Below are 27,246 nucleotides of genomic sequence, written 5' to 3' on the forward strand. Positions count from 1 at the left end.
AGCAGCGGATGGTGAAGCTAATCCAATATAGTGAGCTGCCACTAGCGTTTTTAAGTGCATTACAACGTGGTTCTGCTGGACGTTATGCACTCGGTTGCGATATAAAACGCATCATCTACAGGAGGTGACAGGCGCCAAAGTTTAAAAACTGGTCTCAAGGTGTAAGGACTAGTTTCTGGAGCTACTGCCTTCTGAGTGAAGATGGAGGCGCAGACTTCCCGGGTCACACAGTGGCAAGGCAGCTGCCTAGGGTGCGGCGGGACCGGGCGGCACGGGGGGCGTCTGGCCAAGCAGCGCAGCCCGCGAAGGGTTTGTAGCCAGCACAGCGCAGCGGGGCCTGTGGCACGGACCGGTTCTTTCACTTTTGACACGAAGCCCCTCCCACTTACCACGCTCTGCACACGCCCCTGTTAAAATAGAAAAAGACCAAGAGAGGCCTCGGAGACTCAGTCATCATCTGCGTCTCTGGCCGCTCGCTGACGTGGCGAACTGAAATGACTGAGCGCCCGGCTAGGCACTCGCGCACTCCAGCCGTTCCGGCCCAACCGCCGCCCAGAGGTTAGAACAGTAGCCGCCAAAGGCCGCGCACGGGCGCATGCGCGCGTCGGACCAACTCCCTCGCGCAGTCACTTCCGGCGCGCTGGGAGACGTGCGGTTCCGGGTCGCTGCTCGGCTCTCCAGCCGGGCGGTGGGGGCTGGTGACGCGGTCCGGGGCTCACGAGAGGCCCCGGAGGCGGGGCTTTGCTGGCTGCCCAGAGAGAGGCAGGTGCGCGGGCCAGGACTCCGGGAATGCGAGTAGGCCCCTTATTCTCCCGGTGGCCTCTGTCTGTCCCCACAGCGGCCCGGTCAGGGTTGCCCAAGCCCCAAGGCGGGGGGCGGCACCGGGGTGCTGAAAGGGTGAGAGTGGGGGCGGAGGCGGGCTGCCCCGGCCTGGGAGTCTGGAGCCTAGGATTCCGGGATTCCTCCCTGCGCGACCTTGGACAAGTCGCTCCTCCTCTCTGGGGCTCAGTTTCTCTGCTGTCAAATGGGAGAGATGTTGGATCCTTCCTTTCTTTGACAGTCCAAGCACGGGCGGGGCTGGAGGGAGCCTGAGGGAGTGAGATCCAAACTGCCGTGGCAGGCACCTGCCTGCCTCCCTGGGGGTTAGGCATCTGTCTTTACCCAATCTTGCTTTGCTTTCTCTCAGTGCAAATCCGTGACCAGACAGTCCAGGGTCTGGCCAGGTAAACAGTGTGTGAGTATAGTAATCAACTGAGAAATAAATACTGGCCCCAGGAAAACTTAACCTCATTCAAATTGTTTTGCTTAGGGCTCCCAGGGAGAGATGAGTTTAGGCACCCGCTGTGGTGATCAATTCTGTTCTGTGCGCTTGTAAGTGACGCTCTTAGGCAAATAACAAATTCATAGGAGATCAGGGTTAGGGAGGGTATCCCACTGAGAGTTGTGACAGGTTTTCTTACCCCCTTTAATCCTTCTTTTGTCCCTCTTCCTTCACTACTTCTCCCCGTCCCCACCCAACATTTCGGCCATACACTTGGAAAGAAATATCCAATGAATTTTATTTTGTCTTCATGCAGGACAGAATGCTTTGACCTCCAAGCTGTTTTAGATCTAGTAGATAAGCCAGGTGAGTAAGTGGTTTACAGACATTGAAAGTAAAGTTTCTGAAGAATTGTACAGACTTAATGGAGGATCTGAAGTGGTAAGATGGCATTTGTGTATCTCAGAGCAGAGCTTAGGTGTCCTCCACAAAACATGGAAAGTTAAGGTTGGAACCAGAATATTAGTGTTTTATACACCATTGGGAGGAAAAGATTTTTGAATCTTTCTTTGAATATCATGTCAAACATTCTGAAGAAAAGAAACAGGCCGGGTGCAGTGGCTCACACCTGTAATCCCAGCACTTCAGAAGGCCGAGGCAGGTGGATCACCTGAGGTCAAGAGTTTGAGACCAGCCTGACCAACACGGAGAAACCTCATCTCTACTAAAAATACAAAATAAGCCGGGCGTGATGGCGCATGCCTGTAATCCCAGCTGCTCGGGAGGCTGAGGCAGGAGAATCACTTGAACCCGGGAGGTGGAGGTTGCAGTGAGCCCAGATTGTGCCATTGCACTCCAGCCTGGGCAACAAGAAAGAAACTCCATCTCAAAAAAAAAAAAAAAAAAAAAGAAAAAGAAACTGATTGGAGGTAATTTTATCAAACTCAGAACCACACAGCGTCTCCAGAAAATGTTCAAGGATATCAGATACCTATACAACAGAGTTGTCTGGCTTGTCGTCTTTTTTCTGTTACCAGCTTTTCCTATTGGACAGTTGATTGCAAACCATCCTGAAACAGTAGGATATTACACCTTTTACATATTGAATTACATATTGGATATTGGATTACATATGAATCGAATTACATGCGTTTTTCCCTTCAACTTAAAAAAATAACACTAAACTGTAGTTAAGCTTATTGGAGGAAGGATTTGAAATCATTAAGTCACGAATATGTGATGTTGATGTCTGCTCTGGGAAATTTTACCAAATGTGTTATATGTCATACTCAACATGGCATAATTAAAAAAAAAAAACAGAGATTTGTGAATGAGAGTCCTCTGTTCAAATACCAGCCCTGCCACTTAGCCACACAATCTTTGATAGATTACTTCATCTCCTTGAGACTGGATTTCTTCATCTTATATGCATATGAAGCACCTGAGTGCTTTTTAAATGTTTAGTAATTGTGTTCTATAAGTGTACATGTAAATTATGAAACTTAATTTTGAAATCTAAAACTTAACAACTCAGATGTGAAATCTTTCCAGTGTTTAACTTTTGAACTGTCCCTTTCATCTGGTTTATAGATCCTGTGTTGCCATAAGCCCTTGGCCCACATTTAAGTGGGAATGCAGCTAGCTTGGATGTCTGAAACTTTGTAGGCACCTGTGTCTGATTCCTAAACACAGGCACCAGGACTACTGAGAGCTCATCATCCGTGCCGGATAGCCACACAGCAAACATGTTTGCAAAACTGAAGAAGAAAATTGCAGAAGAGACTGCTGTTGCTCAGAGACCAGGAGGTGCTACTAGGATCCCACGGTCTGTGAGCAAGGAATCAGTTGCCTCAATGGGAGCTGACTCAGGAGATGACTTTGTAAGTATCTTTACTTAAGAAATATACTTTTGCAGGAAATTCTTCCAATAAATATTTTAAATTGCTTGATTATTTCATACCTTTCATGATTTGTAGCTATATAAGAGCCTGTACATCTGATTCTTCTTACTCTGAGGTACCTTTTTGTTAATTTTTGGTTTGTAAATGTTAAGGTACTCTTTTTTTTTCCTTATTTTTCTGTGAATTCCTCTTCATATTCTCTCCAGTGTCCTCTTGTACTGTTTTTCCATCTGTGTACCTTGTACATCTTCTTTTGCATTTCATTTCTGAAAATGTCTGGGCCTGTTTTCATTGCAGACATATATACTTATATAACAACTAAGTCATTGCTGCTTAACAAGGTCTCTGAGTTGTGGTAAGGGGTTAGCCAGAGTGCATTGTTGTATTGGGAAGGTTGATGGAAAGATGGCAACAGTGATTACAGTATGTTTCTTTTTTTCTTTTTCTTTCTTTTTTTTTGAGATGGACTCTCACTCAGTAGCCTAAGGTGGAGTGCTGTGGCCTGATCTCAGTTCACTGCAACCTCTGCCTCTGGGGCTCAAGCAATTCTTGTGCCTCAGCCTCCAGAGTAGCTGAGACTACAGGTGTACTCCACCATGCCTGGCTAATTTTTTGTATTTTCTTAGAGACAGGTTTTCACCATGTTGCCTAGGGTGGTCTCAAACTCCTGAGCTCAGGCGATCCGCCCGCCTTGGCCTCCCAAAGTGCTGGAATTACAGGTGTGAGCCACCATGCCTGGCCTACAATATGTTTCTTATTAGTAAAATACATTTGTGGCTATAAGATTTCAAAAAATGAAGATGTTGCTATATTAGGGAAATGTCATGCTTAAAAAATAAAGTGTGGCTTTTGCATATGACAGGATCCTCTTAAGTTAGATAAATTTCTTTTTTTCTTTTTTTTTTTTGAGACAGAGTCTCACTCTGTCACCCAGGCTGGAGTGCAGTGGCATGATCTCAGTTCACTGCAATCTCCACCTCCTAGCTTCAAGCAATTCTCCTGCCTCAGCCTCCCAAGTAGCTGGAACTACAGGTGCCCACCACCATGCCCGGGATAATTTTTTTTTGGTTTTTGGTTTTTGGTTTTGAGATGGAGTCCCACTCTGTCACCTAGGCTGGAGTGCAGCGGCGCAATCTTGGCTCACTGCAATCTCCACCTCCCGGGTTTAAGTGATTCTCCTGCCTCAGCCTCCTGAGTAGCTGGAACTACAGGCGCCTGCCACCACGTCCAGCTAATTTTTGTATATTCAGTAGAGACAGGGTTTTACTATGTTGGCCAGGCTGGTCTCGAACTCCTGACCTCATGATCCTCCCTTCTTAGTCTCCCAAAGTGCTGGGATTATAGGGGTGGGCCACCAACACTTGGCAATAAATTTCTTTAAAACTCATTTATAATGCTTGATATGTATAAATGAATGCATATAATATATATGTAAAGTATAAAGCATAAAGTAAATCTATCACTCATCTGAAAAAATAGAACATTATCAATTCTGTTAAGCCACTTATATGCTTCTTCCAATTTCCTCTACCCAATTTTGGCTAGCATAACCACTATTCTAAATTTTGTATTTTTCATTCACTTGCTTTTTAAAATATCTTACCAGATATGTATGTATTCATAATTTATTATTTAATACTGCTTGTTTTTAAAGTTATAAAAGTTGCACACTGTAGACTTCTTGGATTTCCTTTTTTAAAATTTAATTCAACATGCTTATAAAATGCATCCATGTTATAGGAAGCTGTGGTTCATTTGTTTTTACTGCTGTATAAGATTCCAGGCTGGGCACAGAAGCTCATGCCTGTAATCCTAGTGCTTTGGGAAGCTAAGGCAGAAGGATTGTTTGAGGCCAGAAGTTCAAGACCAGCCTGGGCAACATAGCAAGTCCGCATCTCTACAAAAGTTTTTTTTTTTTTTTTTTAATTAGCCAGGTTGGTGGTGGTATGCCTGTAGTCCTAGCTTTTTGAGAGGCAGAGGCAAGAGGATCACTTGAGCCCAGGAGTTTGAGATTGTAGTGAGCTATGATCGTGCCACTGTACTCCCACCTACGCAACAGAGCGAGACTCTTGTCTCTAAAGATTTAAAAAAAAAAAAAAGATCCCAGCTTTAGAAAAGGCCACATTTTATCTCTGTCTTCTCCTGGCGATAGACATTTGAGTTGTTTCCATGGTCAGATGAGTCTTCCTCCTGCTTTCTTATACTGCCTGGATCCCAGGTCAGATTACATGGCAGAAGCTATTAGGTTATCGGGATGGAGCAATAAGATTACCAGGTCTACATTATCACTGGTTCCTATATTTTAGAGGAAATATAAGCACACATTTGAGCATCGGGCTGAAGGATGTAGTTTTAAGGCTGGGTTCTGTGACAGAAGGACCTGCTTTGCCTTCATTTTGACATGCTAAATGAAGTCATTTATTTAGTAATGTATCCCAAATACAGAGATTGACCTGAATTCAGGAAGTACTTTATTTTGGGATTTCTCAAGTTTTGAACTTAATACAGCCTGATCCTCAGTTCCTGTCTCCAGACCCTTATACCCAACTGCATATATTTCTCCAAACAGATGCCTCCTCTGTGGCATCTCAAATTCTAAATGAACAAAATTGAATTCATCATTTCCATCTCCAAACGTGCACCTTCATCTTCCCAAGTCACCAGCCAGAAACCTTGGAGGTATTTTAGACTCTTCCCTCCTTTCACTTCTTGATGTGCAATCAGTCACCATGTATAATGGCTTCTATTTCTTTTTTTCTATTTTTTTCTGGAGACAGAGTCTCACTCTGTCTCCCAGGCTGGACCCTGGGTTCAAGCAATTCTCCTGCCTCCGCCTCCCAAGTAACTGGGACTACAGGTGCATGCCGCCATACTCGGCTAATTTTTTTATTTTTAATAGAGATGAGGTTTCACCGTGTTGCCCAGGCTGGTCTCGAACTCCTGAGCTCAGGCAATCTGCCCACCTCAGCCTCCCAAAGTGCTAGGATTACAGGCAGCTTTCATTTCTTAAATGTCTCAAACTTGCCTCTCTACTCCATCTTCTAGTAGTACATTTACTGGCACAGGTTAAGCATCCCTAATCTGAAAATTTGAAATCTGAAATACTCCAAAATCGTAAACTTTTTGAGGCCAACATGGCCACAAGTGGAATATTCTACACATAAATACTTAACACAACTTTGTTTAATGCATAGTATTTAAAATATTATATAAAATTATGTTCAGGCTATGTGTATAAAATGTATATGGAACATAATTTCGTGTTTATACTTGGGTCCCATCCCCAAATTATTAATTAAGTATATGCAGACATTCCAAAATCTGAAAAAATCCTAACTCCAAAACACTTCGGATCCAAAACTGTTTGGGTAAGAGATACTCAACCTATACTATCATTTGATTTCAGACTGCCTTTCTTTCTGGGACAAATGTTGTAGTCTGTCTGGGTTCCCTGTCCCTAAAGTGACCTTTTGTTTTCTTTGAGACAGGGGTCTCTTTCTTTCACCCAGGCTGGAGTGCAGTGGCGCGATCACAGCCCACTGCAGCCTTAACCTCCTGGGCTCAAGCGATTCTCCCATTTCAGCCTCTTGAGTAGTTGGCACAACAGTCACGTACCACCACGCCCAGCTAATTTTTGCATTTTTTGTAGAGACGGAGTTTTGCCATGTTGCTTAAGCTGGTCTTGAATTCCTGGGCTCAAACAATCTGCCCACCTTGGCCTCCCAAAATACTGGGACTGCAGGCGCTAGCGGCTGTGCGCAGCCCAAAGTGATCTTTCTAAAAGCAGATCTGTTGATGTCTCTCCAGTACTTGAGACTCATAAAACTCAGTGGCTTCCCCATCATTTTCAGGATGAAGTACAAACCCCTTATTATAGCATAATGGTAAACTGTCATGGTCTTGTCTCAGTCTATTTGGCCAGCATTTTCTCACTGTACCTTCCTACACCCTGTGCTACAGCCAGATTGAATTTATTGCACTTTCTAGAATGTACCACATTCTTTCATGCCTACAATTTTTGCACATGCTGTTTCCTCTCTCTAGAATGTCTTGTCTCCCCTTTCACTCGTGCATTCCTCTTCCAGACTGTTGTGCGTCTTAAGACTCAGCTTACATGTTACTTCCAGGAAACTCCCTTGACCTGACCTTCTCCTCTGGCAGCCCTCTCTCCTTTACCCCTGCTGGCTGTTTGGTGCCTTGTCTTCTGCTAACCTCTGTAATAGCACCTACTGTATTGCATTATTATTGATGATTTGCTTGTTTGTCTCTTCCACTGAACTGGGAGTTTCATGAAAGGCGATAAGGGAAGTGTAGCCCTTAGGAACTCAGGTCAGGTTATAGAGCCATATCTGCTCTATTATTTTTATGTGACTTTGGGCAAGTTTCTTCATTTTTTTCTTTCCTTATTTTCCACATCTATAAAATGGGGATAGGAACTGTATCTATCTTTATTAAAATATGTGTGTCAAGGATGCCCAAGATCATCCCCAGATTTGATTATTCACTAGGAGGACTCACAAGACTCAGCATACAGTTTTACTCACTGCTGTAATTTATTACAGTGAAAGGATCTAAAACAGAGTCAGCAAAGGGAAAACGTGCATGGGGCAAAGCTTGGAGGAAACAGGTGCAGGCTTCCAAGATTCTTCTCCCAGTGGAGTAACATAGGACACGCTCCATTCTCCCAGCAATGAGTTGTGACATCACATGTAAAATGTCTACCAGGGAAGCTCATTAGAGACTCAGTGTCCAGGGTTTGTATTGGGTACTGGTCGTGTGAACACCCTCTGCCTACTGTGTATCAAAATTCCAGACTCCGGGCCAGGTGGGGTGTCTCACACCTGTAATCCCAGCACTTTGGGAGACCAAGGCGGGTGGATCAGTTGAGGTCAGGAGTTCGAGAGCAGCCTGGCCAACATGGCAAACCCTGTCTCTACTAAAAATACAAATATTAGCTGGGCATGGTGGCACACACCTGTAGTCCCAGCTACTCAGGAGGCCCAGGAGAATTGCTTGAACGCAGGAGGCAGAGGATACAGTGAGCCAACATTGTACCACTGCACTCCAGCCTGGGTGACAGAGCAAGACTCTGTCTAAATAAATAAATAAATAAATAAATAATCCAGACTCCAGAAGGAAACCAGGTATTCAGCATAAACCATATTTTTGCACAAACATTTTAGGCACAATGAGCCATTCTTAACAGAATAATGGGAACCCTCCCAAAGCCTAAGTTCCCAGATGCCAGGCAAGGACCAACCTTAAAAGCAGGCCTTTCTAAGGACAACAGTCTGAGGCCTGTAATGTCAGTTCTTCTGCTTAGGATGTAAAGCACTTAGCATGGAATCTGGCTCTAAGCATTTCATAATTAGCTGCTGCTGCTGTTATTTTGGATAGGAGCTCTTTGTTTCACCACTATTCCTAGTGCTTAGCACAGTAATGAGACATTCTATGTCTCACTAACAATAATAATCATAACAGCTTCTTATACTGCTAGCGCTGTGGTCTGAATGTTTGTGTCCCCCAAAATTGATATATTGAAACCTAATCACCAGAGCAATGGAATGAGGAGGTGAATCGTCTCCGAGATGATTAGCTTATGAGGGAGGAACCCTCATGAATGGGATTAGTGCCCTTACAAAAGAGGCCCCAGAAAGCTGCCTTGCCCCTTCCACCATGTGAGGGCACAGCTAGAAGGTGTCATGTATGAACCAGAAAGTGGGTCCTCACTAGACACCCAATCTGCTGGCACCTTAATTTTGGACTTCCCAGACTCCAGAACTGTGAGAAATACATTTCTGTTGTTTATAAGTCACACACTTTATGGCATTTCCTTATAGCAGCTCAAATAGACTAAGACAACTAGTAATAGATGACACATATTAAAGCTAATATGTGCCAGGCTGTGTTTTAGGGATTTGACAAGTATTGATTTACTTAATCCTCGTCACAGCTCTGTGAGGCAAATGATATTTGTTATCACAGATTGCAAATGAGGAAACCAGTGCACAGAGAAATTGAGTAATGAGCCTAAGTTCTTACAGCTTGACAGTGGTAAAACTGGAACCTGAAGCAAGGTCTTCAGACACCAGAGACTCTCCTCTTAACTGTCCTCTGTCCTGACTCTCGGTACATATTGGATGGGCAGTTGGCTGGACATGTAGATGAATATTTGAAGTGAATTATTGAATCATCTTTAAAAACATTTTGGGGATACAATGGGAAACATGATTAAGGACTGGATGTTAATATTTTTTGTTAGGAATGATAATCATATGTTGTCTATGAAGAGAAATATCCTTATTTTTAGAAATAGTTATCAGAGTATTTAGGATGAAATGTAATGATGTCTGTTATTTAAATTACTTCAGAAAAATAAAAATTGGTGAAACAAATAAGGCAAAGCTTCAGCAATTGTGAAAGTAGATGGAAAGTGTTCTTTAGACCAATTTCTCTCCCTTTCTATAGTTTGAAAAATTTTATAATGAAAAGTAAAAGAGATTTTAAAAACTGAGTTATTAGCAATCGCAAGCAGTGCCCATAGTAATAGTAGTATTCATTTATTTTAAAATAATCTGGTTTTTTGGGAAAAATGTATGCCTCATTAATATATTGGTTTGTTGAATGCATATTATCTGCTGAAGTCTATGATGCAAATTAGAGTTTTAGATTGATATCCCTTTGTTTTATAGATGAAACTTTATCAATATTGGTGAAAGATTCATAGTCATAGGCCAGGTTTTGATCCCTACAGAACTCCCGCCCTCTTTATCCCAGGACTTTACTTTTGGAAAGATAAAGTGATTTTTGTATCGTGGCAAATATAGTTTTTGTATTACATACTTGCTATAATAATGGATCTATTTACTATTATTTATTTCAATAACATGTGTACACATACGATATATCTGTTTAGCATCTCCTCTCTCCTTCACTTTAAGAGGCAGAAAGCATTGCTTCCACTTTCCAGGTAGAGAAACTAGGCCCAGTTACGTTAAGAAGCTTTTCAGTGACTACAATTAATTGAAGTGTAACCAAACCTAAAGTAGACCTGTCACTTTCTGGCTCAGTACTGTGGTCTCACACATGTATGAATTCGACCTTCCTTGTGTCTACCTCAACAGGCTTCCGATGGAAGCAGCTCCAGAGAAGATCTTTCGTCCCAGCTTTTGAGAAGGAATGAACAGATGCGAAAGTTAGAGGCCAGACTTTCTGGTATGTCTAAGAACTTGTAAAAAACAAACACAAGAAACTTGCCTTGCTTGACTCTTCCTATAAAATAGCCATATAGGATGACTTTATAGTTATTTTCACATATCATTTTGATCTTTTTAGATAGGAGCAAGTATACCGTCTTCTTCTTTTAGTGTACTAAATAGTGTAAATTCAAAACTGAATTTGAAAGTTTATTAAAAAAATTTTTCTGCTCCTGAGGTTTCTAGCCATGGAAATAAAAGATGGTAATAGTGTATGTACAATAGATTTGGCCATCTTCCGCCATTAGCATAGCCTGCTTTCGGGTGGAAAGGGATAGGGTTAGTTTTTAAAGGGAATGGCCAACAGATATTGGATTCATCAGCACCAGACAGAGATTGGTTCTATGTTGCCACTTCCTGCAGCTCATACCACCTGTGTAAGTGTTGTTGTAGGTCTTTGGGCCACTTTTCAATGGTATTTCTGACTTAAGCACCTGCATAGAAGGTGTAACTCTCATTATGTCTTTTGTGTGCAGTTTACATAGCTCCCATTATATCCTTTGCCTGAGGAGGGCATGGTCATGATAGAATTGTGAGTTATTATTTTGGTTTCTGCCAGTGGATACGTTTGGAAAACTTCATCCTATAAAGTGGTTCATGGCTTCTGTGTCTCTTTTTGTCCCTTGGCTTTTTTTTTTTTTTTTTTTTTTTTTTTTTTGAGATGGAGTCTCGCTCTGTTGCCCAGGCTGGAGTGCAGTGGCGCAATCTTGGCTCACTGCAAGCTCTGCCTCCCGGGTTCATGCCATTCTCCTGCCTCAGCCTCCCTAGTAGCTGGGACTACAGGCACCTGCCACCATGCCCAGCTAATTTTTTTTGTATTTTTAGCAGAGACGGGTTTTCACTGTTAGCCAAGATGGTCTCAATCTCTTGACCTCAAGATCTACCTGTCTAGGCCTCCCAAAGTGCTGGGATTACAGGCGTGAGCCACCATGCCCGGCCGTCCCTTGGCCTTTTAATGCCCATTTTATTGGAGTAAAACAGCAGACCCAAATTCACCAAGTGGTATGTGAAATATTTATATTTGTGTAGCTATCAGACCCGGATTCACCACATTGTATGTGAAGTATTTGTATTTGTGTAGCTATCAAAAGTTCATAGCATAATTCATAACTACTAATTATTTTGTCCTCACTAGAGCCTTATTAGGCTTAGCAAGGTTAAGGCCTTACAAGTAGTAAACGGTAGAGCTGGGATCCAAACCCAGATTTATTTGATGCTAGAGTCTTAATTCCATCTGCTTTAAACTTAATTGTTGCTATCCTGTTACTCCTACCCATACATAGTATCAGTAACAGAGGTAAAGTAATTTTACACTTGTTTAATGTTGAAGAGAGAGTTATAAAATAATATATGTACCTTCCCCATATGGTAGGAAGAATAGTTGGGCTTGACTTACATTAGCGAAGGGACAGGGAAGAGAGCTGCCATTTATTGGGCCCACTATGTCCTGAGTATTGTCCTACAGTATTAGTATGAGTAATAATAATTGTCACAGTGACAACAATAACAGCTGCATTTTATTTTATTTTATTTTATTTTTTTTTTTTTTGAGACGGAGTCTCGCTCTGTCGCCCGGGCTGGAGTGCAGTGGCCGGATCTCAGCTCACTGCAAGCTCCGCCTCCCGGGTTTACGCCATTCTCCTGCCTCAGCCTCCCGAGTAGCTGGGACTACAGGCGCCCGCCACCTCGCCCGGCTAGTTTTTTGTATTTTTAGTAGAGACGGGGTTTCACCATGTTAGCCAGGATGGTCTCGATCTCCTGACCTTGTGATCCGCCCGTCTCGGCCTCCCAAAGTGCTGGGATTACAGGCTTGAGCCACCGCGCCCGGCCAACAGCTGCATTTTATTGAGCACTGTGTGCAAAGCACTTAAGGCATGTAAAATGTTTTATTATCTAATGCATCGTTTGTGGTAGGTACAATTAATATCATTTAATATATGAAGAAACTAATACTACAGGATCAATAATTTGCTTAAGGTCCGCAGCTAAGGACTGACAGAGTTGGGATTTGAGCTACTGTCTATGTTTTCACTAAACCATAATTATCTTCTTTGGCCACCTAGATAATTCATTCTGACATTCACATTTTTAATATAGCATAGGTAACCAAGTTCCTGTGTAGAAAGGGAGCTCACTTTTTTAGAGAATTAAGTGCTATCACTATAAAGACAATGCTGCACCTAAGGTGTTTGTTATCGCCCTAACTACTGTTCCTGAGTTGTGTGGACTGTAAGTGAGCTGTTTAGTGAGTTCGCTTTGATCTGTCCTACTGCTAAGGCTGGAAGAGGAAGTGGAAACTGAGATTTGAAATTAAGTCATGAGATAAATCTGTGTTTTTCCTAGCAGGACATTTCTGATCACTAGGCTAAGCCTAATTCTTGTTTTCCATCAAGGCTAAACAAACCTGCCTTTTTGTACTCACCATTTATACACCATGGATAATTTGTACTATACTTGTTTTCCTGTGTTGTTCATTGTTAATGGGAGGCTGTCTGCCTAGCTTTCCTTAACAGGAGTGGTTTTCAGGTTAAGAAAATCATCATCATTTCCACTCATTTTTTGGTTTAATTAACTTCCTTTCCTGATGTTTGTCCGTTTCTGGTATGTGCGTCACCCTCCTCACCCAAGACTATGCTGAACAGGTCCGAAACTTGCAGAAGATAAAAGAGAAGCTTGAAATTGCATTAGAAAAACACCAGGATTGTACGTATTTCTTTCCTGCTTTTTCAATCTCTTCAAGCTTTAGCTTTTTGAAATGAAACAATAGCATATGGTTAAGCTTGTCCTTCTTGAAAGCATGAATCTTTATTTTATAAGTAGTATACTTCTTAATCAAGTTGATAAAACATTTGGCTGATATAAAAGTTATAAGTATACAAGTTTTGTTTATGTTGCTTTATAGGCATGATTCTTAGGAGTAGGTCATTAGGTGTATCAGCTTGTCTCTATCCAGTTGACCCCTTTATTTAGGCTACCCTCAGGTTTTAATAAAATCTAGTACCTATCCCTTAGGTCTGGATTAGGAAATGGTTTCTCACCACAGCTTCATTACTGCTGTGTTGAGTAACTGGGAGAAATCCCTGTCATCACTCCCTCAGCAATAAAGCATACATTTAATGTAGTCTGCCCTAAATCATATGTTCTTTGGGTACCATCCAAGAAAGATGTTAGTAGAAGTAGAAAGTTATTTTTTTGCTGATATGTACTAAAAAAACTTTTAAGGAAAATAAAAGCAAGGCTTTTTGTTTGTTTGTTTTGATTTTTGTTTTTGTTTTTAATTCTGATAAAGTGGTAGTAGCCATCACTTAGCATCAGCTTTGATGTTTTCTGGCAACCTACCTAACTCAGTGTTCTATCATTGTACCATTTAAGAAGTTACCTTTGGCATCTTTCTAAATATATATACTTGTCTATTACAAGAAACAAAAACAATAAGGAAACAAACAAGCAAACACTGTGGTCTGTTACCAAGGCCAAAATATTCTTCTGGAAAGTTGAGGTGGATCAAGCTTTTCCTAGTACCATAATCCACTTATGTGACTTTGGCCTTTTTCATTAGGTGACAGTTTTAAAATAATCACATGGGCTATTTGTCATGCTGTTTCTGAAGTATTTTCATATCTCAAATAGAGCCTCTTTGTTAACAGCTTCCATGCGGAAATTTCAAGAGCAGAATGAGACATTCCAAGCCAACAGAGCCAAAATGGCAGAAGGACTGGCTTTGGCATTAGCCAGAAAGGACCAGGTATTTTATATGTGGCACTGCCCAAAACTAGTGGAAAGATTTCACTTAGTGACATGACTTCAAAAATCATGACATAACCTACAGAAAATATTTATAGCCTAGGAGAAAAGGAATGTTATAAGTTCTTTAAGGTTTTCTTTGGCCTTTTCTTGTAAAGTGAAGAAACTTTACAGTTCTAATCATGAAATGTGTCCAGAATGTGAGAGTATCATTCCTTGCATCTATATAGTTTCATAAAATTGAGAAGGGAAATAGTGTATCTGTAATCTGATGGCAGGCCCCAAAATAAGAGAAAAGGTCTCTGCCCTCTAAAAACCTCTCTGAAAGTCTAAGCCCCAGACATTTTCCTTTTATCCTGGAGAAGATATTATTAACCTAGTCATAATCCATAGTATACAGAGTTCTTCCAACCTCTGTCCCCACGTTTCTTCAATCCCAACCAGCTGGACAGAGGGGAACTCCTATAATCTCAACAGAACCAACCACTGGAAGATGCTGAATGAATAACCACAAGGAAGGAAAATAATTCTGTTACTGGCTATTACAGTAATTATGAAGTATATTTTGTTCAAAATAATAGATGACATTTTAAATTTAAGATAAGCATCAATATATTGTAATGATAATTTTGATTTATTAAGACAGCTTGTTATGTTTCACTTAAGAAATTGTGTAATTTATCTCATCTGGAGGAGGTGGGTTGGTTGATTGGTTTTAAAGTGTCTGTTCATCATCTAGGACATTTACTAGTCAGAAAAAATACCATTTACCAATACTTAGTGGATAACTATGGTATGAATGTATATAAATGAAGAAATAATCTAAAATTCATGGATTCTGATTATAGGCAATCAGTATATTGCCTTTTGTGCGAATGGGTTTTTTTTTTTCCTCACTATTTTATGGTTTGTGAATAAGGGGCATGATTCTTTTTCTTTTAATTTACACAGATGGCATAAAGCATGTTGGTAAAATCAAAATGAAAAGGAAAATAATGATCAGGGACTGCAAAAGATCCCCCCTACTCCCCCAGTTTCAGGAATTAATTTCTAAACATCATTTGCAGAATTACTCAACTCAGCTGGTCCCAGCTACCTACTCCCAAGAAACAACAGTACTCATGGCAAAACTCCCAGGAACAAGCTGAGAAGCTGCATCAGAACAGCAGATACGGCTTTTCTTGGGTGTCCTGCTTAGTAAAAATCTGCGGGCTTATATTCATGAATTCATTCTATTCTAGAATCTTAGATAAAGTGCATTTTCTTCTACTGCTGTGACTCTTGCCTTTCTTAAACCAAGTTTATGGATTTTTTTTTAATTGGCTTTTTTGTTTTGTTGGGTTAGTTGCTTTCTGGGAAGAGTTGGGTTGTTCTGTTTTCTGGAAATCTTGGTATTACAGATGCTCTTCACTGGAAACCATACTTTTGTATTGTTTTGTTTTAGGAATGGTCAGAAAAGATGGATCAGCTTGAAAAGGTTAGTTCATCTTTATTTTTGTCTCATTTTTGTTGGTCTCATCTCTAGGGTTTGGAAAACGTTTTATCCAGTAACCAACATACTGATTGCTATACCACCTCTTGGAAGCAGGACAGTTTATGATTAGATACTGACTCGAAAAGCTCAGATCCTCCCCTTTTTTGGTGAATTGTGCAGGATGTCTTTTGTTTGCCCCTCCTGATATACTCTGCACTCCTCCTCTCTTCCCTTTCTCTGCATACCTGAACGCTGATAGAGACTGTATCAGCAGGGCTTAAAATGCCCTCTGGCATCCGGTTGGGTTCAGCCAGTGGGGAACCCTGAAAGAACCATGTGTGAAAGAAGATGTGGTCAGGACGTTTCTTCCCCCACCTTTCCCCATGTGGGGTCTCTTCAGCTTAGTTGCATCCCATGGCCAAAAGTCACAGTTTCAGTGGGACCTTTGGTTTGCCTTCTTGACATAGTTTTTCTCTCTCTGGGTTTCCTATAACCTCTTCATCTTTTTGCCTGTTTATGCCCAACTGTTACCAGCACATTATCTTTTGGGCTATATTACCCATCCCACAGCTTTGATAAGCCCTTTTATTAAACCATCCTCAAAATGCCTGATTTGAGTTGGCCATCTCTTTCCTGCTGTGGTTCTGATTGACACTGTGGTAATATTAGGAACACTTAAAGATGAAGCAGTGGGGAAGGAAGGCATTTCTCAAGGCTGAGCATTGAACATATATGAGAACCTCTTTGCTAGATGTAGATGAGGAAAATTGATTATTCTTATACCGTTGCTTGCATAACACCGTGCAGGTACCTTAAGTAATATATTCCTGGCTCCCACATATGAACAAGATGAAATTTCAAGTCTACAATTGGAAAAACATTTTAGTTTTAAAATAATCATTAGATCAACTATTTTTTTGCCATAAAACACCAAGTTAACTATTTACTTTCTGTTCTATAGAAATCCGATTATCAAGCTGAGAGAATACATTAACTTTTTTTGAGACAAGGGGTTGTTCTGTTGCCCAGACTGGAAGTGGCACAATCACAGCTCAGTGCAGCCTCAACCTCCTGGGCTCAAATGATTTTCCCCCCTAGGCTTCCTGAGTAGCTGGGACTGCAGGCATGAGCCACAATGCCCAGCTAATTTTTAAAAAAATTTTAATAGAGATGAGGTCTCACTGTGTTGCCCAGGGTGGTCTTGAGCTCATAGACCAAAGTGATCCTCCTGCCTGGCCTCCCAAAGTGCTAGGATTACAGACATGAGCCACTGTGCCTGGCAACATTTTTATATAAGGAAAGAATTATAGAAAAGTCAAGTCCCAAGGAAACCTGTGCTTGAAAAAAAAAAAAAAATCCTCAAACATATGCTATTAATGACAGTCTTCTTAAATATGGAGGTATGGGTTGGATTAAGGTTTTCTTGTCATAAAAGAAACTCTTAAAATTATGGCAATGGAAATTCTCATTGAACTGTTTTTTTATCTTTTAAAATTTTGGTAAAGGGTATCCATATAGGGCTGAACCAACTAAAAAACCTACTTAGGTTCATAAGGTTCACAAAGGGAATTTTCTCTTTGTTTTGTTTTGTTCTTTTGAAGGAGAGGTTGGGGGAAATTTTTCTTTTTTTTTTTTTTTTGTGATGGAGTCTTACTCTGTCACCTAGGCTGGAGTGCAGTGGTGCCATCTTGGTTCACTGCAAGCTCCGCCTTCTGGGTTTACTCCATTCTCCTGCCTCAGCCTCCCAAGTAACTGGGACTATAGGTGCCCGCCACCACACCTGGCTAATTTTTCTGTATTTTTAGTAGAGACAGAGTTTCACTGTGTTAGCCAGGATGGTCTCGATCTCCTGACCTCGTGATCTACCTGCCTCGGCCTCCCAAAGTGCTGGGATCACAGGTGTAAGAGGTTGGGGAAATTTTCTAGAGTAGGAAGTAGTAATGAGACACCTATATAGGTCTTTGAAGCCACTTTCATTGTTAAAGATGTTTTGGGTTTTTTGGGTTTTTTTGTTTGTTTTTTCAGTCAAGAATTAGAAACTGTAACAGCAGGGTTAATCCTTAAAAGAGTCCTTTTTTCTTTTTTTTTTCTTTTTTTTTTTGAGACGTGGTCTCACCACGATGCCCAGGCTGGAGTGCAGTGCAGTGGCACAGTCAAAGCTCACTGCAGCCTCGACTTCTTGGGCTCAGGTGATTCTCTTACCTCAGCCCCCTGAGTAGCTGGAATTACAAGCACATGCCACCATGCCTGGCTAATTTTTTTGTATTTTTTATAGAGATAGAGTTTCACCATGTTGCCCAGGCTGGTCTCCAACTCCTGCACTCAACCGATAGGCCCACCTTGGCCTCCCAAAGTGCGGGGATTAGAGGCAAGAGTCCACTTCTAGAAATGATCATTTAATAAATTGTAACCCGCTGACACCAGTCATGTCTAATTTTTTTTTTATCTTGTTAACTGAAATCAGTTCTACATTTAATCTACATGCATTTAATTTTTTTCAGGCATTCAATCTTACTTGTTACTCGCGTTTTTCAGCCAGTTCAGTGTGTCACCAAGAATAGACATGTAGGCTGGGCACGGTGGCTCACGCCTGTAATCCCAGCACTTTGGGAGGCCGAGGCGGACGGATCATGAGGTCAGGAGATCAAGACCATCCTGGCTAACACAGTGAAACCCCATCTCTACTAAAAATACAAAAAAAAAAAATTAGCCAGGCGTGGTGGTGGGCGCCTGTAGTCCCAGCTACTCGAGAGGCTGAGGCAGGAGAATGGTGTGAACCTGCGAGGCAGAGCTTGCAGTGAGCCAAGACTGTGCCACTGCACTCCAGCCTGGGCGACAGAGCAAGACTCCATCTCAAAAACAAAACAAAACAAAACAAAACAAGAATAGACAGGTAAAATAAGCTTGGACACAGTGGCTCACAACTGTAATCCCAGCACTATGGGAGGTGGAGGTGGGTGAATCACCTGAGGTCAGGAGTTCGAGACCAGCCTGGCAAACATGGCGAAACCTCATCTCTAACTAGAAAAATTAGCCAGGCATGGTGTTGCACGCCTGTAGTCTCAGCTACTCGGGAAGCTGAGGCATGAGAATCACTTCAACCTGGGAGGTGGAGGCTGCAGTGAGCCGAGATCACACCACTGCAAACCAACCTGGGCAACAGAGTGAGACTCTGTGTCAAAAAACAAACAACAACAACAAAAGAATAGACACATAAAATATATATCTGGACTTGCTAAGTAGATGTAAGAACTTTAAAGTTCTACGTAGGCCATGCACAATGGCTCATATCTATCAGCACTTTGAGAGGCTGAGGCAGGAGAATGTCTTGAGGCCAGGAGTTCAAGATCAGCCTGGATAATAGAGCAAGATCCTGTCTCTACCAAAAAAAAAAAAAAAAGTTCTACATAATTGTTGCTCTTATTCCCCTTTTTCACAATTATTTAAAACACATTTATTTTTAAATAAATAATTAAATTCTCTAAAGGATTTATTTAATTAAAGAATTTGTAAATAATGCCATATTTCTGTAATGCTTCCCATTATCATTGCATTATTATCCACTGGCATGAGATTTCCTGAAGATTTTCCTTTATTAAGAGTTCCACTTTCAGGCCGGGTGTGGTAGCTCATGTCTGTAATCTTAGCACTTTCAGAGGCCAAGGTGGGAGGATTGCTTGAGCCCAGGAGTTCAAGGCCAGCCTGGGCAACTAGTGAGACTCTGTCTCTAAAGATAAAAATGATTTTAAAAAAGAAAAGATTTTCACTTTCGTAATACAGATTTCTAATGATTTAGTTGCCTGAGTTGATGTCTTTCTTTCAAATAGGAGAAAATTATTCTGACAGCCCAGTTACAGGAAATGAAGAACCAGAGTATGAATCTTTTCCAAAGGAGAGATGAAATGGATGAATTAGAGGGGTTCCAGCAGCAGGAACTAAGTAAAATAAAGCACATGGTATGCATTTTTGTTTTAGTAGCTAAATACTGAATAGATGATTATTCACTCAGATTTTACTAGTCATCACTCTCTAATTGCTGATAAACATAACACCACTAATATTTGATACTAATCATATTTGATGTTAATCATATTTGTATGTTTTAAAATTTATTAAAATAGAAAACTTCTGTTTGAAATGTTCTCTTTTTCTGTTGTTGTTTTTTTGTTTTTTTGGTTTTTTGGGTTTTTTTTACCTACTAGGTATATAAATCCTCTTATAAGCCCACAAAAATGTTATAAAAGTTTGGTTATTGGTCCACTTTTTTTTTTTTTTTTAAATAGATGGAGTCTCACGGTGTTGCCCAGGCTGGAGTATAATAGCTACTCACAGGTGTGATCATAGCACACTGCAGCCTTAAACTCGTGGGCTCAAGCTCTCCTCCCACTTTAGCCTCCCAAATAACTGGGACTGTAAGCTTTTACTATAGGTGTGTGCCACCACGCCTGACAAGTTTAGATTTTTTTTTCTTTTTTCTTTTTTTTTTTTTGTGTGTGTGTGTGTGTGTGTGTGTGTCACCTAGGCTGGAGTGCAGTGGCATGATGGTGGCTCACTGCCGCCTTGACCTCCAGGGCTCAAGGGATTCTTCCACCTAAGCCTCCCGAGTAGCTGGAACTACAGGCACACTACCATTCCCGGCTAATTTTTGTATTTTTTGTAGAGATGATGTTTCACCATGTTACCCAGGCTGGTCTCAAACTCCTGGGCTCAAACGATATGCATGCCTCAGCATCCCAATATGGTGGGATTACAGGCATGAGCCACTGTACCCAGCCCAGATTTGTTTTTAAGTGTATTTTTCTTTTTTAATTTTTTTTTTGTTTTTGAGACAGAGCCTGGCTCTGTCACCCAGGCTGGAGTGCAGTGGCATGATCTTGGCTAATTGCAACCTCCACCTCTGAGGTTCAAGTGATTCTCCCGCCTCAGCCTCCCAAGTAGCTGGGATTACAGGCACCCGCCACCATGCCCGGCTAATTTTTGTGTTTTTAGTAGAGACAGGGTTTTGCCATGTTAGCCATGGCGAACAGTTAGCTGGTCTCAAACTCCTGACCTCAAGTGATCCACCCGCCTCGGCCTCCCAGAGTGTTGGGATTACAGGCGTGAGCCACCTGCCCGGTCTTAAATGTATTTTTCTTAGCATAGCCCAATGAAACTTTGTATTTTTGTGTCAGCTTTTAAAAAAAGAAGAAAGTCTAGGGAAAATGGAGCAAGAATTGGAGGCACGAACCAGAGAACTTAGTCGTACCCAGGAGGAGTTGATGAACTCCAACCAGATGTCATCAGACTTAAGCCAGAAGCTAGAAGAATTGCAGAGACACTACTCAACGCTGGAAGAGCAGAGGTTCTTGCTTGGTCTGTGGGGCCCTTGGGAAGAGGTGTTAGTGTAGTTCTGGCTATAGCCTGCTCACCTTTCCCCGTTGTTCATTACACCATTTTCTGATTCCAGTGCTGGCAAAGGCTTCTGGACACATACTTACCTGCCTAGGACTTAGGCCCCACCCTACCTCCAACCCACTTTCCCCTTCAGCTGCTGAAACTCAGGACAGTTCCAGCCCTGCTGAGCAATTCAATGTGGTTTTAGTTTGTAAGGTATTATAGACTAAGGAGAGGCAGGTCAGGATTTCTTTCTTAAACTAGGATGGACTTTTTCTCCTTGGGCTCCTGCTTCAGAGAGAGCTGAGGCTTTTCCCATTGAAAACTGCATGTGGCTAATGATGCTTGTAGCCCTGACATAGAAAGAACCATTTGTATTTTTCCTACAGAAGACTGTATATTAGATGAGATATCCAAATTTGTTCATTGTCTGCTTTCTTTTGATGAAGAGATCATGTGATAGCTTCAAAAACAGGTGCAGAAAGTAAGATCACAACCCTGGAACAAAAGGAACAAGAGCTCCAAGCACTCATTCAGCAGCTTTCCATTGATTTGCAAAAGGTAAGTAGAGTATGAGGAGAAGACCTGGATTTCTAAGATTCATAAAAACTAGTTCTTTCAGATATTTCTGCCTAAGAGTGACTACTGAACATATATTTCTCATGCAGTCCACATGGCTCCATTTCTTATTCTAGCCAGGCTGCACTCAGATGGAAATGGCCATACAATTGCTTAGCAGAAGTAGTCAGTATTTTCCCATCAGGAATTCTTATACCATTTGGTCAACTCAAATATGTCTCTTTTTTTTTCTTTTTTTTTAAGACGGAGTCTTGCTCTTACTGCTCAGGGATTACAGGCGCCCGTCACTACACCTGGCTAATTTTTGTATTTTTAGTAAAGACGGGGTTTTACCATGTTGGCCAGGCTGGTCTCAAACTCCTAACCTCGTGATCCACCCACCTCGGCCTCCCAAAGTGCTGAGATTACAGGCATGAGCCACTGTACCTGGCCTGACTCAAATATATCTTTAAGCACATAATGAACCTTGAGCATGAAAAATATAACAATAGTGGCTGACATGACCAGGGCTGTACCTTTGACATACTTGGCTGTAATCCAGTTTGTTCTATGGCACATAATCAAATGATGTCATTACAATTTGTTTTTTCATTTCATTGACATACATTTGTTTTCTTTCTACACTAGGGCTGTGCTAAACTCTGAGAATATAAAGATGAAGAATAATATTACTGAATATAAAGTAGTGTTTCTTAGGCCCAGCACTGTGACTCAAGCCTGTAGTCCTAGCACTTTGGTAGATCAAGGCAGGAGGATCACATGAGGTCCTCCTCTTGACCCCATCTCTACCAAAAAAAAAAAAAATTAGCCAGTGTGGTATGTGCACCTGTAGTTCCAGCCATTTGGGATCATGAGGTGGGAGGATCGCTTAAGCCCAGGAATTCAAGGCTGCAGTGGGCTAGGAACATATCACAGCACTCCAGCCCAGGCAACAGAGCAAGACTGTCTTTAAATATAAAAATAAGGCTGGGTGTGGTGGCGTGTGCCTGTAATTCCAGCTACTTGGGAGGCTGAGCAGGAGTTTGAGTTAAACCTGGGAGGTGGAAGTTGCAAGTCAGCTGAGATTGCACCACTGCGTTGCAGCCTGTCTAGGTGACAGAGAGAGACTCTGTCTCAAAAAAATAATAATAAATAAATAGAAATAAAATAAAGTAGTATTTCCCAATGGCATATTTCTTATTGGCATTTTGAGTAGAACAACTTGTATTGTATGATCGTCCATTGCATTGCAGGACATTTAGCATTCCTGGCCTCTGGGTTCTGAATGCCAATAGCATCCTTTAGTCACTGACATCCAGCCCTTCCCCTCACATCACAGAACCACCCCCCTGTTGGGCAGTGCCATCCACCCTACCCTCATCTTTTGAGAAATGCTGATCTCAAGTGAGACAGAGCCTTACAGCATAATTACAGTACAGTAAGATTTTGTCAATAGAGGTCTGTATACCCCTTCTAGCTAAGTATTATCATACTTACAGATATCTAAGTGGAAACTAAGAGAGGTTATTGACCTTGTTCACAATTATACAGTAAGTGACAGAGTTGGATTCTAACCCAAGTCTTATTCCAAAACTCATGCTTATTCTATTGCACTTTGCTGCCTCACAATAAGGAGCACCCAGTAAATATATATATGAATGAATGACTGTGATACAAGCTTTCTACCCTCAACGAACTAAAAATCTCAGTACAGATGTTGTTTTCCTTCAGAGGCTTACAGTTTCATTATAGAACTCAAACCTATTGTAATCACAAGAAAAGAAATGCTCAAACAAGAAGTCTCATGTAAATGAACTAGATTTTTCTTTTCCTTTTTTTTTGAGACACGGTCTTGCTCTTTCACCCAGGCTGGAGTGCAGTGGCATGAACGTCTCACTGTAGCCTCAGCCTCCCAGGCTGAAGTGATCCTTCCACCTCAGCCTCCCAAGTAGCTGGGACTACAGACACACACCACTACAACAGGCTAATTTTTATTATTATTATTATTTGTAGAGATGGGGTTTTGCTACGTTGCCCAGGCTAGTCTCAAACTCCTGGGCTCAAGCAGTCCACCCGCCTCAGCCTCCCAAAGTGCTGGGATTACAGAGGGGAACCACCACACTCAACCCTAGATTTTTCAAATACAAAATATATGCCATAGGGGAAGTACATTCCAGCCCAGGAGTCAAGGAAATCTTCCTAGAGGAACTGGAATGTCAAGGATCAGGAGGACAACAGGAGGCAGAAAAGGCAGAAGGTTAGAGAGTACATTTGGGGTCGTGGAAGAAGGGGGACAACAGACACACAACTTTGGTTTTTGTATTTTGTTTTTTTCTGAGACAGGGTTTCACTTTGTCACCCAGGCTGGAGTGCAGTGGCGTGATGTTGGCTCACTGCAACCTCCACCTCCTGGGCTCAAGCAATCCTCCCGTCTCAGCCTCCTGAATAGTAGGGACTACAGGCACATGTAACCATGCCCAGCTAATTTTTGTATTTTTATTAGAGACAGGATTTTACCATGTTGGCCAGGCTGGACTTGAACTCCTGGCCTCAAGTGATCTGCCCACCTTGGCCCTCAAAGTGCTGGGATTATAGGCACCTGGCCACAACTTTGATATTCAAGGGACCCTTTGATGTCAATTAGAACCATCTGTTGTTTTTATAATTGGAAAAATGGGGCTCAGGGAAGTCCAGAGTGTGGTCACAGTAAGTTTCTTCATTCATGCTAGAAAGATTAGTTAAGCCTTACTATGTGCTGGGCTCTGTGCTGGGTGTTCATAATATTGTGGTGAGCAAAATAGATACAGTTCTTGCCTTTGTAATGCTTATAGTCTAGAAGGGAAGTCAGACATTAATCAGTAATCACATATATAATTACTAACTGTGATGAGTGTTCCGAAAGAAAACTACGAGATGTTGTGAGATCCTATTAAAAGATATCAGATCAGATCCAGTCTTGGAGCTGTAGAACACTTAAGGAAGTAACACTTGATGCAGTGCTCAGGCTGGAGAGAAAGGGATAATGAGAGAGAATTTCAGGCAGGGAACAGCATGAACAAAAACTCTGAGGCAAATAAAAGTATTAGCACATTCAAGGAACTAGAAGAAAGCCAGTGACATACAGAATAAGAGAGAATAACAGATTACTCTGGCCATTAGGAGACTGAGAGGGTCTTCCACTTAGGAAGCTTTTGCAGTTGTTCGACCATAAGATGATGGAGGCTTTGACAAGTGTGGTGGTGAAGATAATAGTGGGTAGACAAATGTAAGAAATATTGACAGACTTACTAATATAACAGATATGGGAGGAGAGGAAGACAAAATTCTGTATTTTTATGGGTGATTTATTGGCTTCTGGCTTGGGCAACAGATGGGCCGGTATTGTGTGAAGATTGTTAATTTGGAATTCACTTTTTTCTTGTCTTTACTGAGTATATATAAAATCATATTTATAAAATATGAGTACGATAGAAAGTATAACAAGGCAATGAGCCCTCTGAGCTATCCCTCAGGTTAAGAAAAAGAACAATGTGTTTATCTTTGAGGTTCCCTCTGTGCCCTTCACTATTCCATCCCATTCCTTTTTCCTTTGGAAGTAAGTACTATCCAGAGATTGCTTCATTGTCTGCTTTGCTTTCTAATGTTGTCAGTTTTATCCCTAAACAATATCTTCTTTAGTTTTCCATGCTTATTAATGTTGTATAAATGAAGTCATTCTGGCTTTTTTTGCTGCGTCTACTGTGAGAATGAAGACCATTCTCAGCAATCAGACTGTCGACATTCCAGAAACTGTTGACATTACTCTGAAGGGACGCACAGTTATCGTGAAGGGCCCCAGAGGAACCCTGCGGAGGGACTTCAATCACATCAATGTAGAACTCAGTCTTCTTGGAAAGAAAAAAAAGAGGCTTTGGGTTGACAAATGGTGGGGTAACAGAAAGGAACTGGCTACCATTCGGACTCTTTGTAGTCATGTACAGAACATGATCAAGGGTGTTACACTGGGCTTCCGTTACAAGATGAGGTCTGTGTATGCTCACTTCCCCATCAACGTCGTTATCCAGGAGCATGGGTCTCTTGTTGAAATCCGAAATTTCTTGGGTGAAAAATACATCCGCAGGGTTCGGATGAGACCAGGTGTTGCTTGTTCAGTATCTCAAGCCCAGAAAGATGAATTAATCCTTGAAGGAAATGACATTGAACTTGTTTCAAATTCAGTGGCTTTGATTCAGCAAGCTACAACAGTTAAAAACAAGGATATCAGGAAATTTTTGGATGGTATCTATGTCTCTGAAAAAGGAACTGTTCAGCAGGCTGATGAATAAGATCTAAGAGTTATCCAGCTACAGAAAGAAGATGCCAGATGACTCCTAAGACCTACTTGTGATATTTAAATGATGCAATAAAAGACCTGTTGATTTGGAGCTTCTTAAAAAAAAAAAAAAAAAAATTGAAGTCATTCTGTAGGTATTTTTCTAAACTTATTTTTTATGCTCAACATTGTGCTCCCGGAAAACATTCATATGATACCTGGAGCTCTAATTTATTTTTTCTCAATTATATGGTAATATAGTAGGGACATATCAAAATTTAAATTTTTGTCGCTGGTGGTTTTTTTTTGTTTTGTTTTTTGTTTTTGTTTTTGTTTTTGAGACAGGGTCTCACTCTGTCACCCAGGCTGGAGTGCAGTGGTGCAATCATGGCTCACTGCAGCCTCAAATTCCTGGGCTTAAGTGATCCTCCCACGTCAGCCTCCCATATATTGGGGACTGCAGGCTCACACCACCACACCTGGCTAATTAAAAAAAAATTTTTTTTTTAGAGACAAGGTCTCACTATGTTGTCCAGGCTGGTTTTGAATTCCAGGGCGCAAGCGATCCTCCTGCCTCAGCCTCCCCAAAGTCCTGGGATTACAGGCATGAGCCACTTTGCCTGGCTGTGTGAAGATTTTTAATTACTGAATAGATTTATTTAATGGTAATTCTAAGTTTTATATTTCTTCCTAAGTTTTTGTTAATTTATATTTTTCTACATAATTGTTCATTTGCTATAAGTTTAATGTTTTGGCATTGTATTTCTTGTATTCTTTTTTTAGTTACTGCCCTATCTTCATTCATGGTAGTATTTATGCATTTTCTATTTTTTTCTGGTTTATTCGTACCAGATGTCTGTCAGTTTGGGAACAAAATTTTAATTCTTTTCATTTTGTTTTTATTTAACCCACAATGTTCAGAATTATACATTTTTTACTCTATTAGATAGCAGTTCCTCAACTGTAGCCATTATCTTTCCACTTCCCAATTTATGTTCTTCCTAACCTGTATTGCACTTAACATATTTTCATGAAATTCACCTTACTTTTTTTTTTTTTTTACTTAAATAAGTACATTCATTCATTCATTCATTCATTCATTCATTCATTTTGAGACAGAATCTCGCTCTGTCGCCCAGGCTGGAGTGTATATGATCTTGGCTCACTGCAACCTCCACCTCCCATGTTCAAGTGATTCTCCTGCCTCAGCCTCCCTAGTAGCTGGGACTATAGGCACGTGCCACCATGCGCAGCTAATTTTTGTATTTTTAGTAGAGACAGGGTTTCCTCATATTGGTCAGGCTGGTCTTGAACTCCTGACCTCGTGATCTGCGTGCCTCGGCCTTCTAAAGTACTGGGATTACAGG

The 27,246-nt window shown here is 41.3% G+C and overlaps 1 protein-coding gene and 1 pseudogene across 23 annotated transcripts in view; both read left to right on the forward strand.

The window, feature by feature from the left end:
- The first annotated feature begins 659 nt into the window (after positions 1-659).
- LOC716530 (large ribosomal subunit protein uL6 pseudogene) lies at positions 660-26,031 on the forward strand (annotated as a pseudogene). Its single transcript, XR_013405593.1, has 11 exons — positions 660-766; positions 1,578-1,627; positions 2,954-3,141; positions 10,287-10,377; positions 13,047-13,121; positions 14,066-14,163; positions 15,607-15,639; positions 19,464-19,592; positions 20,808-20,977; positions 21,459-21,570; positions 25,313-26,031. The product of XR_013405593.1 is annotated as a large ribosomal subunit protein uL6 pseudogene (transcript).
- Positions 660-27,246, forward strand: part of GOLGA1 (golgin A1) — a 70,455-nt gene continuing 43,868 nt past the window's right edge. For 2 of the 22 annotated variants that reach the window (XM_028834853.2, XM_077968039.1), the window contains exons 1-10: positions 660-897; positions 1,578-1,627; positions 2,852-3,141; positions 10,287-10,377; positions 13,047-13,121; positions 14,066-14,163; positions 15,607-15,639; positions 19,464-19,592; positions 20,808-20,977; positions 21,459-21,570. In XM_028834853.2, coding sequence (XP_028690686.1) covers positions 3,007-3,141; positions 10,287-10,377; positions 13,047-13,121; positions 14,066-14,163; positions 15,607-15,639; positions 19,464-19,592; positions 20,808-20,977; positions 21,459-21,570 — 843 coding nt within the window. In that variant the 5' untranslated portion in view covers positions 660-897; positions 1,578-1,627; positions 2,852-3,006. The remainder of the gene's footprint in view (positions 898-1,577; positions 1,628-2,851; positions 3,142-10,286; positions 10,378-13,046; positions 13,122-14,065; positions 14,164-15,606; positions 15,640-19,463; positions 19,593-20,807; positions 20,978-21,458; positions 21,571-27,246) is intronic. The other 20 variants (XM_028834854.2, XM_077968040.1, XM_077968031.1 and 17 more) reach the window with 13 other exon arrangements.

The sequence above is a fragment of the Macaca mulatta genome, chromosome 15 (genome assembly GCF_049350105.2).
Source record: "Macaca mulatta isolate MMU2019108-1 chromosome 15, T2T-MMU8v2.0, whole genome shotgun sequence".
Lineage (NCBI taxonomy): Eukaryota > Metazoa > Chordata > Mammalia > Primates > Cercopithecidae > Macaca > Macaca mulatta.